Source organism: Channa argus, chromosome 14, assembly GCF_033026475.1.
Source record: "Channa argus isolate prfri chromosome 14, Channa argus male v1.0, whole genome shotgun sequence".
Classification (NCBI taxonomy): Eukaryota; Metazoa; Chordata; class Actinopteri; order Anabantiformes; family Channidae; genus Channa; species Channa argus.
This window is the reverse complement of record NC_090210.1, coordinates 21,095,871-21,111,689: the sequence shown is the minus strand read 5'-3', so window position 1 is coordinate 21,111,689 and position 15,819 is coordinate 21,095,871. Positions and strand designations below refer to the sequence as shown.

Below are 15,819 nucleotides of genomic sequence, written 5' to 3'. Positions count from 1 at the left end.
CCTGGCCAAGGTGACCAACACATAAAACAACCAAACATAAAGTGACATTGATTCAAATTGTTGATATAAATAGAAATGTAAAAGAGGATCTAAGCATCTCAGTCACTGAGCAGGGGAGGAGGGGCAAACTGCTTCAAGTGTCTATGGACAGCAACAAATAAATGAAGTGGATTGGACATAGAATATGCAATGAATGGTAAGAGACCCTTTCACTGTGGTCCTGAAGCTGACCGAGCCTTCTCTCACCTCAAGAACACGTTCTCCTCAGCTCCCATTCTCTCTCCCCCCTGACCCTGGTAGACACTTTATTGTGGAGGTGGATGCTCTCTGAGGCAGAATGAAGTACTGGCTGTCAAACTGGCTTTGGAGGGGGCTGAGCACGGACCACAAGAACCTCGAGTATATTAGAACCTGGTCAGGCTCGATTGTCCCTCTTCTTCAATCGCTTCCAATTCACCCTAGGTTATCATCCTGGTCCAAAAAACACCAAACCCGATGCTCTGTCCCATATGTTTGAACCCTCCCACGCTCATAAAGAACCTGATTTCATTTTACCTCCCGCCAGCAATTTAGCCCTCACCCGATCAGAGATTGAAGAAGAGAAGTCTCGAGCCCAAGCTAATGTCCCACAAACAGCTGAAGTACTGGTAAATCACATATGAGAACGTGTTGCTCCACCAGGAAGGTCAAACATAATTCAGATAGTAGCGAGCGTCACTGTCAGCTCAGAACAAATGGGTTTTGAAAGGGGCAGAATCTGTATCTGTTCATATTGGCATCTACAAACACTTCAAGGAAAGAGGACGACAACAAATGCTGGTTAAACTCTGGACAATTTGAACTTGAAGTGATGAAACCTTTGTAAAACTATAAAAGTAAATGGACCAAAGGCTACTTTCTTTCAGTTTACAAAGTAAACGTTAATAACGTTATCTGGTGACCACACAATGTGAGTAATGTTCACTTCAACTGCAGGAGTTTGCTAAACTATGAACTGGTTTAACATGACTGGGTTTTCGTGTGAACACAGCTACAGTTGCTACTTCATTTCTCTTTCATTAAACGTGAAATTAGTTATAATACAAAACACCTGTTATTATAATATGGATTTTATCTTCCTTAAACTGTTGCTAATCGTTTTTTGTAGCCATTTTTTAACCTTCTGAGCTGAAACTTCCACAGTCCATTCTGCAAAGTGGGAGATGTCGTGGTTGTTGGATATTCCTGATTTCTCTATCTCAGAATTACAAGTAAGAGGATCCAGGTTCACTTGGATCGTTTTTTCCCAGGTGGTTTAAACAACATGATGTAAATGCTGCAAAAGGCCACAGCAGAGCTACAGGAAGAACCTGGAGTAAAATGTGCATCACTTTAAGTCAGTTTGCTTTTAAAAGAATATTGATTACTGTCGCTTCATTTTATGCTGAGTAATCATACATGGACGTCTGTAGCAACGTTTCCTCCTTTACTGCTGGTTCTCTCTCCTGACTTCATTCATAAATGATGCATGTTGAAGATCAAATGGTTCAGCAGGCAGCAGTCAGTGGGAGCAGGTGACTGGGATCAACGTCCTTCTTTGAACTAAAACAAATTGTGTTTTTCTAGTTAAACTAGTGAAATTCGTAGATTTAGACGATTTGATTTCAACTTTTCTGCATCATCATTTACATTTAAACAAAGAATCCAAAGTTTGACCCTTGTGGGACTCCATACAGGATATTGGATTTATTAATATTACATTTTTCTTAAATAGACCTGAATCTCGTGAGCAATATGTCAGATGGGCCATGGCCTCTCATTTACATGTCATTATAAACTTTATTAAAATCTGAACTTCCTGCTCAAAATCAACGACTTTTACGATTTTAACTGTTTTTTAAAGACTTGGATAAACTTATTAGAGTAATTAAAGCAAATATTCAACATAAGTCAAGTGTCTGAAATGAAATCTGGAAATGTTGTAAATGTATTTTTTATGTGATATTTTTTGTTGTATTGCTTAAAGTAGCATTGTAGCAAAGCTACATGATTCTTTTCTCTATTCTCAAAAAGAAGAAGAAGCTATATGTGTCACGATTTTGGTTAAGGGAGGACCCAAGTGAAGAGACTGATAACAAGGGGCTTTTATTGACAAAGATTTAAATGGTGAACAGAAGTCGCTCCTAACAGGAGGATACTAGAAACTGGATTCAGAACAGATTCAGACTAAAACAACTAACCACAGGACCAGCACATGAAAGTAGTTAACTTAATAGAATCTTAGGTGACAACAGAGTGGACGTTGAAATCAAGAGGGGAACAGAATTTACCAAAATAAACACAGCTAAGGTTCAGGGTCAAGTTAGGCTGGGAAATGAAAGAACAAACAAAGGCTACAAAATAAATAAGGCACAGGTAAACGTTAAACTACTAAAGCAGGTAAACACAAAGGGAAGGAAGGACACAAACTACTGAACAAAGGAACTCACGTAAAAATGATTAAAGTAAAACAGAGCACAACTTAAAACACACTGGAAGGGAAAGATACCAAAGTAACAGAGTTGGGGGAGCACATAAACACAAGAACTAATAGGAGGCAGACACAAAAAACTAAGCATAAAGCACTAGCAAACTGAAGAACACACAGTTTGGAGGGCCAGGGTGGGTGGAAGGGGACTGGAGGAGGGCTTGGGCTGAAGCCCTCTGGGGACAGACAGGAGGCCCAGCAGGGAGCCGGGCAGGTGGCCGGCGGCGATGGCAGAAGCCCTCCGGGGGGCCGGACAGGTGCCCGGCGGCGACGACCGCTGAGGCCCTCCGGGGGCTGGGAAAGAGGCTGGCGACGACCGCTGATACCCCGTAGTGGAGGGCCGGGAGATTGACCAGAAGGAGCGTTGGCCGGCCCGGAACCATGAACAGAAGCAGGATCAGGAGCGGGCCGGACCTCTGCCGACCTGGAGCCAGGAACAGGAGCAGGAACAGGAGTGGGCCGGACCTCGGCCGACCCTGAGCCAGGAACAGGGACAGAGCCAGGACCAAAGTCGAGGCTGGGCGAGGAGACAAGCGACCCGGAGGCAGGTGCCGTAGCAGGAGTTAAGTCAAGTTGTTAAATGACTAGGTACTGGTCTCGCTGGCTAATGTCCGGAGCTGGTAAAACTGGGGCGTTAAACTCTGAGGTGGTGCTGGACAGGGGTTCCTGGCTGCTAAGCGTTTCTTGCATAACGAGGGTCCAGCTACCTGTGGTTCAGTGGCGGACTTGTCTGTGAAACTCAAGACCGACTGAGGGAGAGTGTCGACCTGACATGAAGCTTGCCCAGAAACAGGGGCTGACACGTCAGGTGTCAGAGGAGTAGGCTCTACAGGAGACAGAACTGGAACAGGTGTGCAGCAGGCCGGCCTAGAGACAGGCAGTGCTGTGGCAGACTCAGGGTTAGTTTTAGGGACAGAGGGAGCTTCAGCCGGCCCAGAAATACACTCAGGAATAGGGGGACACTGAGGGGAGTCAGGGACAAGCGATTTGGTCTGAAGTTTGGACCTCCTCCTACATCTGAGGCCCTTGAAATAAGGATTGATGTACCTAACTGAACAACGAGGACTGGGGTCTTCAAAAAAAATAATCTTGAGAGTCTGATTGCTCCCTAACCTGAAGCCATAACTCAATTGCCTCAGACAGATTCATGGTTTGCCCCTTACATGTCTCAGATCCTACTGTCATGATTTTGGTTAAGGTAGGACCCAAGTGAAGAAACTGTGAGAGAGATTGCAAATAACAAGGGGTTTTTATTGACAGATTTAAATGGTGAACAGAAGTTGCTCCTAACAGGAGGATACTAGAAACCGGATCCAGAACAGATTCAGACTAAAACAACTAACCACAGGACCAGCACACGAAAGGAGTTAACTTAATAGAATCTTAGGTGACAACAGAGTGGACGTTGAAAACAAGAGGGGAACAGAATTTACCAAAATAAACACAGCTAAGGTTCAGGGACAAGTTAGGCTGGGAAATGAAAGAACAAAAAAAGGCTACAAAATAAATAAGGCACAGGTAAACGTTAAACTACTAAAGCAGGTAAACACAAGGGGAAGGCTAAGGAGACTACCAGAACAACAACGACGAGGCAGTGACCACGAGGATCTTGCAGGGAAGTGAAGGAAGACTGAACTTAAATAGAGGAGGGAACAGGCGCTGGGCAAAAGGAACCAGACACAGGAAGTAGGGAGAAGGAGCCACAAAATAAAAGTCCAAAAACAGGAAATGCACTGTGATCATGACAGTATAATCAGTAGGAAGTTAGTCTAGTTACTTCTTCACTGTATGAATGTCACCATGGGAAACATGATTCTCTTTGCTGTGTTTCTGTTGTTATCCTGTCAAATGAAAGGTAAGAATTTATTTTCTACTAAAGATTTAGGTTTAAATTAAATTCTTTTAAAAAATCTGGTTGTACTTCATCCGTTAAACATCTGCGTAAAAGACATTAAATGAAACTAAAAGGACAAAGGTGTAACAATCATGTCAGAAACAACACGTCAAAAACCGTTGGAACAAACCAACAGTAAATCTGACAGCAAATGCTCAGATAACAGTAGGTGGCAGATGGATAATGTTTCTGATTCTGTGCAGGATATTTTACACAATCTAACCCAGAACAACTGAATGTGTAGTATTATTTTGGAGTTATGTGCTTGACTGTGTCTAATATTTACTTTTTAAGAGTATTTTTTAAAGACTACATTAGCATGTTATACCCACAAACATGCCCATGTATATTCATATATATAAAAATATCATATATTCAAACAGTTTTTGTCATTCTTGATATTTAGAGGCGAGACCTTTCTTCCACCTCGTGACTTCCTAGTTTGAGATACAGTTAAAATAAATAGCATCTTGTAACCAGAGTCTCACAGTGGGGCCTGTTTGTCTGTAGTGTTTCTAAGCTTAGAAGACTAAATATGATTCTTAACAATAATAATCACCTATTGTAGCTCCTTTGAACTATTGTAATTAAAATAATGAAAGGTGTCTGTCAACCAGCACTAACTCAGTATCAGCTAATGAGTTCATATTAAAATCAGTATCAGTTAATTAAATTAAATTAAATTAAACTAAATCAAATTTGGATCATTACTTAAGTACAAATGTTCCTCTTTTTGTTACTATTGTTCACCTGAAGAATTTTTACACTGAACACAAACTGCAAACTACCTTTTACCTAAGAGTTGCACTGTGAGGGGATATTCACATCCAGTATGAACAGGAGTGATTTTAGTGACTAGTTGCTCTTTCAATGCACAGATTGGTATGAAGGTTTGTATTCAGACTGACTAGAATTTATTGGAGGTAAAAAGGAAGAACCTCCCCTTCCTGTTTGTTATGTATATTTGTCAGATTTAAATGATTCAGATTATCAAAGTGGTTTTAATAACACAAAGATAACCTGAGTAAATACAAAGTATAGTTTTTAAATGAACTTTTTATTTATTAGGTAAAAACGCTGTCCAAACCTACACCTAAATCTGTGACAGATATGAAGAGAAATATAAACTCAGAAAGTGGGCAAATACTGATTCACAGCACTATGTTCCCTCCTTGCACTTCTCATCCTGATCTAATTAACATCTCACTTGTTTGTTTATAGCACAGTCCATTTCACAACTATCATAACTGACTGTAAATATATTTTATTTTGAACTTTGTGTCTATTTCATCCTTTTTACTCAGTTTTATTCTTGTGTTGCAGTTGTGGAGCAAACACCAGGACACATTCTTTTGCATATTACAAAACCTAAAGAGATTCAAATCTTGACTTTAAATGTATGTAATGGTGTTATTTTAGAAATAATCATATTCTACATGTGTTTCCAGTCTTTGCAGGATCCACAGCTGTGACTCCTGTGTTTGTGCAGAAGGGTCATGATGTTCTTCTGGAAGTCAGGAAAGATGATGTTCCTGAGGGTTTTCTAAGTGTTTCATGGAATTTCAATGAAAAGCCTGTACTAACAGTTCTACAGAATTCAGAACCCCAAGTCAGGGAAAAATATTCTGGAAGAGTTGAGTTCTCTGTGGAAAATTACTCTCTGAAACTGAAGAATCTACAAGAGACAGACAGTGGACTTTCTGCTGCACGAATAAGAGAGATTGAAGATGAACAAATACTCGCTGAATATAAAGTCACAGTTCAAGGTGGGTTTGTGAACATTTCAGACACTGACAGAAAGTATCTGCTGTCATGTTTCTTAAACTCTCCTCACCTTGTTTCCTCAGATCCAGTGTCTCCAGTCGTGCTGACAGTGGACTCTGTGTCCAGAAGCACAAACCACTGTAACCTCACTGTGACCTGCAGGACACAGGACTCTCACATCAGCAGCACTTTTACATGTGACAACCAAACCTGCAGCCAGGAGGGAGGAGAGAGGTCAAAGGTCACAGCCTCTGGCGCTTCTCTCCAAGTCTACCTGGTTAATGACTCTATCATCTGTAACCATAGCAACCAGGTCAGCTGGACTAAAAACCAACAACAAACAAAGATTCCTGATTCCTGTCTCCACCATGATGGTGAGAAACAACAACCAAGTGACATAATTGTAGATTGTAGCATCTGTTTGAAATCAGTTCAGTTTTTAATTGTTGTTTGAGTAAAGGTTACAAAAATCCACTTACTACAGATCAGGTCATCAACAAGAAACCACATTACTACTGCTGTTCAGATCACTACTGTATTTGTTGCATGACATCAGGTAGAAATTTCCAATCTGGTTTTGTTTTTCTCTACAGAAAATGAACAACCACAAACCCACTCTTTGATCGTTGTTGGTGTCCCTGTGGTTGTCTTACTTGTCCTACTCGCAGCAGCTGTTTATCTAATAAGAAAATGGAAACGTAAGTAATTTGAGCATTTCAGCACAAAATGACAAAGTATAATCTGAAAAAGTGCATATATACCAAATGTCATCATCTGCATTAGTCTCCTTTATGTGTGTTATCAGGCAGTTAGACATTAACTATTACAATAACTAACAGAATATTAGACGGTGTAGTGCACATTACAAATGGTTCATTACATCACAACCAATGCTCAGACACACTTGGTGACACAGATGACCCCTTAGAAAAGTTTCTGAGTGAAGTTCACCCTTCTAACAATTTCTGCTTGATCCGTACATTTTGCAGCTTCTTACATATTGTAATTTAATGCTAATGACTATTATGTGAGATGGTGCAGCAGATCCACTCTGCACAGGTCTCCTCACTCTGCTATTCTCTTTTACATGTGATGAACTGTGCACAGCCCAAAATATAAATAATAATAGTTTAAAACTTACTAATTAAGCAGAAACAGTTTAAATTCTCTGATTAACTATAAGATTTATGAAGCAAATATTTCTGCACTGCTGCCACTGCTGTTCTGTACATGGTTTCATGAGACATTAAAGAACGTCTCCATATATTTTTACAAAAATATTTTTAAATTGTATACTGTAGTTTAAGTTACTGACTTAAATATTTCACTGTGTATTTTTTCATGATTAACCGGCAGGGAGAAGAATTAACGTCAGATTTTTCAACAGAAGAATCACCAGTTCTTCAGGTAAATGTGAATTGTTTCATCACTGTCCAAAACTTACAATGGATTTTAAATTTCAGATTCGGAGTAACAAAACTAAGACAACTGGCAAAATAAGGATATTTTCAGAATCGAAATCAGAACCTCACACACTTTTTGTCATTAGTGACATCATATGGCTTTGATGTTTCCTTTGACGTTGCCTTTGTAGTTTACCTTTTAAGTTAAGAGATGCTGTTCATCTCAGCTACTGAAGGGAGCAGACATGACACGGTAACCGGAGCCCAGGACAAAAACAAAGCGAAAGGTTCAGTGTCCAGGGAAATGCTGAACTGTCATATTTGAGTTGAATGCTTCAACAGTTTTATTAAATATACCTTTGCATATCATTCACTAAACATTTCCCTGACAACTGTACATGACCTGTGCTGCACCAACAGTTCATGTAGTTCAGCTGTTTGCTTAGACCTGCCACATGTTGCTAGTGATCACACATAATGTGAAAAATGTCCAAATGTCCTGCTGAGCTCCTCTGAAATTAGACTGTTTCTTAAAGCTTTGCAATGTAGATGTAGTCACTTTACTCAATTTGTGTCATGCTTGTGTTTGAAACATTACAATTGTTTGATGGGTTTGATTATTTTTTTTTTTAGATGCAAAGTACTTTATATAGTTTTCATGGCATCTACTGTACTACATAATCACATGTTATTGTCTGCCTACTGTTACCTACTGTATGTGCTACATGTCGACCTCATACTCAATATTGTATTGTAGTGTCTTTTTCTAAATGCTGCGTATTACTACCTTCTTAGTATGTGTTAGCAGTGTGTCCGATTTGTTTGAACTCGAATCAACAAATTCTTTACATTTAAAAAACACAAATATATAAAATTATAAAAAATCTTTCAACATCTTTGTGTTCCAGGTCAAAATACCATTCCAGCCTCAGGATCAGACTCAAACCCATGATGCGTCTCCATTCAGCACCTACTGCTTGGTAGGGCCTCACACTGGGCCAATGGAATCTGCTGAAACCAGAGACAGAGCCCTGCCTGAGAGCATCTATGCTCAGGTACAAAAGCCTGTCAGGTCCAGACATTAAAATATGTTCCATATATTTCTGTATTTAGGTTCTGTCCAAGCAGGTGACACAGCACACACACAGTGTGTGTCACAGTTCATATATTATAATGTGAAATGATGTGACCTTCTGCAGAACTATAAGTACAAGCATTACATACATTAATAATTAGCTTATGATGTTATTAGCACGATTTGCACTGTTTGGTTAAAAATAATTTTACATGAAGCAGATTGTACTAATAATAATGTTTGCAGTCAGGCTCAGTGACAAACCCTAATGCACATGATTGATGGATTGTGCTGGTGCAAAAAACTTTCAAGGCAGCAAAAATCTAAGTCAAGGAGAAAACATAAAAGCAAAGTCCTATCAGAAAAGTGTTCACAGTTCACAAGATGCAAGTGCAAGAAAAAGGAGAAAGGAGTTTTTTTTTTTTTTATAGATTTAATTGCAAATTTTTTTTTATAATAGTTAAATAGTTAAAATAGTTAAATAGTTAAAATAGTTCCGTAACAGAGGTTGTCATGGCAAAAATGATTAGTAAAGAAGCTTCAACATCCAGGACGTCTTTTAGGGTTTGATTATCTTGCAAGAGAGAAGAACATTGACAGAGTTTCAATTCTCCATCCCCAGCAGTTCTAAACTTGATATGTTACACATTAGTTTTATAACTTTATGTTGTTGGGCAGAGCGTTTTCCACCCTCAGGCTACTGCTCCCAACCCTTTTCTCCTTTTATGGAAACCTTTTCTCTTTTCAACACTTTGATAAGCAAATGTTGCATTGGAAATTCAGGCACTGTTTTTGTGTGACATAGACATCACTGGGGTGCAGAGCTAAGCACAGATTTGAAAGTATATAGCATATTTACACAGTGATTTTCATCACTAGAATCTGTGTACAGGTCAACATCAGGTTATAAAAGAGGAACTAAATTCTTAGCAGATGTTATATCAATGAGAGCCATCTGATGACTCACATAATTAGACCTCTTACACATAAGAGGGATAAGACAACACCTGTAAAATGTAAAAAATTGCATGCACAAGTTTAGAAGTAAGCAAAGACAATATAGCAGGTTTCCCTTTACCAAATATCTGGTCAATCCAATCGATCCAACCAGGATTTACACCAGAGTTTCATGCAAATTCCTCCCTGAGGGACCTAAGAGCCTCTAGGGCTTTGGTGACACTTCCATCAGGTGCAGTATTATTAGGAATGAAAGTACAACATGAGTCTCCAAACACCACACAAACAATTTCTTTCTCAGCAAGGAGCAGGTCTAGGTCCATCCTGTTCTGCCAGCCGCTCCACCAGGTGTTCTACAGCATCAGAGGTGTGAATATAATATATGTAATTCATTCAATCAACATTTTTATTAATGGCACAAAGACTCAATTCCTGCATCTATTTGGTTTCCAATCTTCCATCAAATTACCTTTTATGGGCACTGCACTTCGTCCCTGGAGAGGGGGGAGATATCATGTTTGATTCCTACCTTCGATTCCAAACATCACCTGTGTACACGTTCCTGTCCAGTTCTGGGATAGAGTCTGATGTGCTTTTCCTCCGCAGATTCACCACGTGTCTTTCAAAGCATGTGTTTTACTCAACCAGTGTACTGTGGCACAAGGAGTCTCCTTCTGTCTTCCACGGTGTTGTTCTCACTGTTGCTTTCTTCACGGCTTGGGGACTCAGAGTGCAGGCACGACCAATCGCACTCGTCCGCTTTGTCACCAGAAGAACCTTAAGTTTGAGTGAATTAGTGAGTGTTCTCAGACTGGCTCCCTGGTTCCCCTCAAGGCTCCTGCCCTCCGGTGAGCACAGTTGGGGAGACGTCATCCACAGCCTTGGCCCCTTCCTTCAGTGGGAGGCATGTATTCACGTCTTTCACTGCTGTGTGGTTGTGTGCATCATTTGGAAGGGGCCGTTCCACCTCCTTGAAATCCTTCAGGTGGAATAGAAAGAATGTCCTTCAACTGCTAATGTATTTGAAACAAAGCAGAAGACAACGTCTGGCAATACTGCAACTTGTCATTTTCTCAAATTTGGAGATTTCAATCAATTTTATTATTTTTCCCCTTATCCCCATGTTCATTAAAACAACCGGAGAAACTTCAGTCCAAGTAGACTTTCTCCGTTGTTTTGAGTGCGCCAGTCATAACAACACAAAGCAAGATTGACAATATTTCTGATACACAGCCCTTGGTAAACCATTGTTGCTGTAATAAATCAACATTGCTCCCTTTGGACACATGGTTTAACCTGTGTGTCAACTTTATCAGTGTTTAAAAATTTGCTACTTCTTTTCCCCTGATTTTCTCAGAGATAGAAAATTGTTTTACAGCAGGGAGTGATGAGAAAATGTCTGAAACTTGTGTGTTTTTACTTCCTGTTGGGCAGCTTCCTTAGCTGCAGCATCCACTTGTGTGTTAGTTTCCTGCTGAAACTAAGCAGCAACATTATTATGTAAAAAAAAAAAATATGATTGTTATCAGATTCCTTGAACTCTGTAGGGATTGTTCCAGATTCGTGAACAATTCAAAAATTGTGGATCTAAAAGTCTAAAATCCAACAGCTCTAGTGTTTTTGTCTTCAGTTCTTCTATGAGCCAGAAATTCAGCATCTTAAGCTAAATAATATGATAAACATCACATTATGTAACAAAACCAAAATCTTCTTGGTTCTCTCCAGTGGTGGGATTGTGTAAAGCAGAACCATCTGGGAAAAGTAACATGGTAAATGAGTTAACATTCCATCCATTAACACTTACATTATGCATCTGAAGTAACATTGTATCGTATCTCACTGCAAAAAGGTGATGAGTTTCTGCTCCTGGAATAAGAGAGAGAGGCTGCATAAGGAAGCAAAAGAGTTAGATCAGCCTCACCAACACTTTGTCTGCAACTGTCACAGCTTGCAGGCATCATAATCCATCATCTACAGGATCCAGCTTAGCTGAAAAGTAATGTTGTCAACTGCCTCATGGTCCTGTAACAAAAGAGATATACAGTCATACAGACAAGTCCCTGGTTAATAGGGACTTGGGACATAGGGACTGGGTAACACTAATATGGAGTCTGGTTATGGTCCTCAAATTATTTCATAATAAGCTGAGAGTTATTTTCCATAGAACAATACATTTGGAGCCTTTCTGTCCTTGAATCCATTGTTTTCAGTATGACGTCAGACCCAAGAAACTGATCATTTGTTTCTTGGTTAAAGAGATGAGAATGGATTTTTTGGTTATGCCCTCAGCTGCGATCACATGACCTAAATAAGTAACTTTAGGGCAAATTGTAATGTAAACAGACTGATTTTATGTCTGTTTTCTGCTAAATGTTTGAGTAGGTTCACCTTATCTAACATGCAGGCTTTATCATACAAACTGCAGATCATAAAATCATCAACGTACTGCAACAGAGCTGATCCTGCTGTTTAATACAATGTCTCCAGATTTCAGCTGATGGAAAACACTTGGACTTCCTAAAAACTGAATTAATGAAACAAATCTCTTTAAAGGAGAAAAACATACAGGTCTGCATACAGAATGAGAAAAATACATTATCCAATTCAGCAACCAAGAAGTTATTTGGTTGCGGATTTATTACTTCCACAGCTCTCGGGTGGATTTTGTTTTTTTTTTTTACTGCTCGCAGTTCCTGAGCAAATCTTTCCAATCACTTTCTACTATCAAAATCACACATCTTTCTCAGTAAATATTCACAAGACACAATTACAGCTGCTTTTTTTAGCAATTCAAATAAACGATTTAATTCCATCAGTGCCCTTTTGTTTTAGAGTTTTATGTTTTTCATTTGCAGGTTATCAAAGGTCACATTAAGGCTCACTGTGACGTCAGGGTGTATTATTATGTGACCTACTCTATAACAAGGACAGCTTCATGCGCTTTTACTGAGAAATATTAAAATCTTAGTTGATTCACACAGGAAAGAATCACTAGCTCATCTGATCCTAACCCTCTCCTCTCTGCTTGCACCTTTTTCACCATGTGTTGTTGCCACTATTTCCGATAAGGAAAAGGTGTGTGTGTTTTCTGCTCAGGCACAAGCATGGAAAAGAACTAAAAGCCTTCCTGTAGGCAGGCAGACACTGAAAATATCACAGTTGATTCAACCTTAAGTTGCTACCAACCATGCACAGAAGAACACTTTTGACAAAATAGGCTAAATTTTCCCAACTATCTTATTCTGATTTAGCTAATGAAAATATGGTAAGAAGCATTTGGACGTCAAAGAAACATTTTTGTTCCTCATTCAGAGAGACAGCACATAAATGATCAGACCAATGAAACACTGCAACTCAATTTCTCAAACTTCACTGAGTCCCATCTTTGTTCATAAGGAACATCAGGGCCATGTGAAACATGCTGTACAATGTCAATCACTTCCTAACATAAACAAGACAAGACAAGACTGCTGCAGCTTCCATTCATACACATATAACAGACTATAATTCACCATGGTGTGTGTACATTTAAATTATTGAACAATTGTGTTATGTCTGATGTAGTCATCAGATAGAGTCACAACTTAACCATTAGATATTTATTCAATCATATTTATGGGGTATAATTTTGAGAACATGAATGCATGTTTAAGATATCGATCTTGAGAATTAGCACAAGGCAATGACTGAGCCAAATACTCTTTTTGTGGTTTTCCAGAAACACCAACATGTACACTGCTCATTTTGCAATTTCAGTTTTTAATACTGACCTAATTGTTCCACTGCCTACCAAAAAATCACCTCTTTTATTGTCATTATGCTGGTTGTGTATTTGATCCAAAAGTACAGCACGTAACAAAAAGATGTATCTGCCTGCAGTTTACATGAAAATAAAGATTCTTTCCAAACACTATGGTCCTAAAGTTCCCAACATCTCATGTGATCTCATGTAGGCTTCATTTGTGAAGAAAAAAATGTATCTCCTCTGTTTCTGACTCTTCAATCTCTGTCTTTTTGCAAAATCCAAAATGGCCACTTTGTCACATATTAAAAAAAAGATTAAATTCTTCTCCTAAATTTAAAGACGTATATAGAACAAGTAAAAACGTAATTGACCAGTTCTGACTTTTTCTTATTCTTTAGTGTCTCTGGAATTATTCATGTGTTGTTTCTTCATTATTTACTGTGTTGAAAATTGTTTGCATAGAAAATAAATGTATAGATGTATTAAAAGCTTCATCCAGAGACACTGATGTGAACTTTTGAAATATTTATAAGAACCTAATTTGTCAATCACTTCAGATGTAAAAATGTAAATTATCTATTTACTTATGGTTAACTATAAGTTTCTTTGTTGCACCGTGATTAGGTCAAGTTTCATTTTTTACTTGCCCAGTTTTTGGTTCATGTTACTACATGTAGCTCTCTGTACTTCCCAAACTTCTTCTATCATCACAGAGTTTTATTCAATACATCATGATCTGCCTGCAGTTCACATGAGAACAAAGATTGTTTACACCATCTCATGTAATCTCATGTAGGCTTCATTTGTAGACATGTTTTTATCTCCTCTGTTTTTTTTATTTTGTCTTTTTCCAAAATCAGTAATAGCCACTTCTTCACAAATGTCAGAAAACATGACATTTTTCAAAAATATTGAAAAATATTGTCCATGGTACAGTTGCAAAGACCTGATTATACGCGAGTATAGAAATTTGAGACCATTACAAGACATGAGTTCAGTCTATTAAACAAAATATGAGATTTCGTTTCTTCTTAAATATCAACAAACCTGCTCAAATATTAGGGATTTTGTGTGTTTAGTAATGAATATGAAATATGCAAAACAGACTGTACTAATCACTTAATGTCACTTAGAATCACTTTATATACAGTATATACTATATATACTGGTAGCTATGCTGCACATGTTAAAATGTAAAGAAATTAAGAAAGTACCACCCTATACACTCATACACTGACCCTGTGGTCCGTGGACGACTGCCTTACCACCTGAGCTACAGCCGCCACCTTACCACCCTATACACTGGTTTTTGTTTTACCTGTTTCAGCATAAATGATCTGACGTGTGATATCATTGTCCATCCTTAAGTTAGAGTAGCTACACTACCTACAAGTAGTAAAACATATATTCTCTGTTTTTAAATTATTCTTTATTGTCTTTGGATTTGTTCATGTGTTGTTTCTTCATTCATTCTTCTTTTGTTCTTCTTGAACGTCTCCATGAGATGGACACTGCTGACAGCAGACACCATCACAGTCAGACTGATGGAGAACACGACTATCGAAGTTTGAGAAACTTTAGTTTTAGTAAGTTTTAGTAATGTAGTAACTGCTTTTCAAAGCAGAAAAACAGTCATTTGTTGTCTAAAAGGGAAAATTAATGTTTGAATGTTTCACAAGTTATATTAGTTTTTATTTGGTTCTGCTCATCGTGGTTTGAACAAATCTGCCTCCAGAGACTCTGATGTGAACTTTTTAAACCTTGATGACTAACTAATCTTTCAGTCACTTCAGATGCAGAAACATGTCATTTATCTCAGCTGACTTGGAACCACAGTAAGTTTTAATGTCCATCATGTCATTTTTCCAACTCACATGGTTGCTATGGTTACAGATGATGAATCCTTCCTGCACTGTCACATTAATAGAGTCATAATTGGCTGTGGCCTCCTCTCCTCCCTGATAAGAGCAGGTTTGTTTGTCACATCTATAGGTCTTGGTGATGAGAGAGTCCACTGTACTGCAGGTCACAGTGATGTTACAGGGGTCTGAGCTGCTGAAAATCACTGTCAATTTAACTGGAGACACTGGATCTGGAGGAAGAACAAGTAAAAGCAGGTGAAAAGCTTTAAAACAGCAGCATTCAAATATTAAAATGATAATGAAAAAATATTGGACCTACCTTCAACTGTGACCTTGTATCCAGTTTTTTTTTCTGTTCGTCCAATCAGTAATGCAAAATAATCTCCACTGCCTTTCTGTTGTACATTCATTAATAGCAAAGAGTATTTTTGTTCATAAAACTCAACCTGTCCCCTAAAAATTGAAAATATGACTGATTTTTGATTATAACTATATTTTAAAATATTGTGATTTTTATTAAATTTCCATTGAAAATCTGTTTCTTCATTCAGTATAATTGTTTTGCTGATTAAAAGGTCGTGGGTGTAAAACTTTTCCTTATTTACACTTAGTT

General features: G+C 38.4%; 2 protein-coding genes across 5 annotated transcripts in view; one reads left to right on the top strand and one right to left on the bottom strand.

The window, feature by feature from the left end:
- LOC137140651 (T-lymphocyte surface antigen Ly-9-like) overlaps positions 1-15,819 on the bottom strand; it is a 101,680-nt gene that overhangs the window by 76,683 nt on the left and 9,178 nt on the right. The window lies entirely within an intron of this gene.
- The window catches only part of LOC137140655 (SLAM family member 9-like), a 48,857-nt gene that overhangs the window by 27,970 nt on the left and 5,068 nt on the right, over positions 1-15,819 (top strand). Inside the window, exons 1-6 of one of the 4 annotated variants that reach the window (XM_067529112.1) lie at positions 3,992-4,361; positions 5,858-6,166; positions 6,248-6,538; positions 6,758-6,862; positions 7,521-7,571; positions 8,476-8,650. The exons of 1 other annotated variant lie outside the window; for it this stretch is intronic. In XM_067529112.1, coding sequence (XP_067385213.1) covers positions 4,295-4,361; positions 5,858-6,166; positions 6,248-6,538; positions 6,758-6,862; positions 7,521-7,571; positions 8,476-8,519 — 867 coding nt within the window. In that variant the 5' untranslated portion in view covers positions 3,992-4,294 and the 3' untranslated portion in view covers positions 8,520-8,650. Of the gene's footprint in view, positions 1-3,991; positions 4,362-5,848; positions 6,167-6,247; positions 6,539-6,757; positions 6,863-7,520; positions 7,572-8,475; positions 14,080-15,819 lie in introns of those variants that run through there. 2 more of the 4 variants (XM_067529111.1, XM_067529109.1) reach the window with 2 other exon arrangements.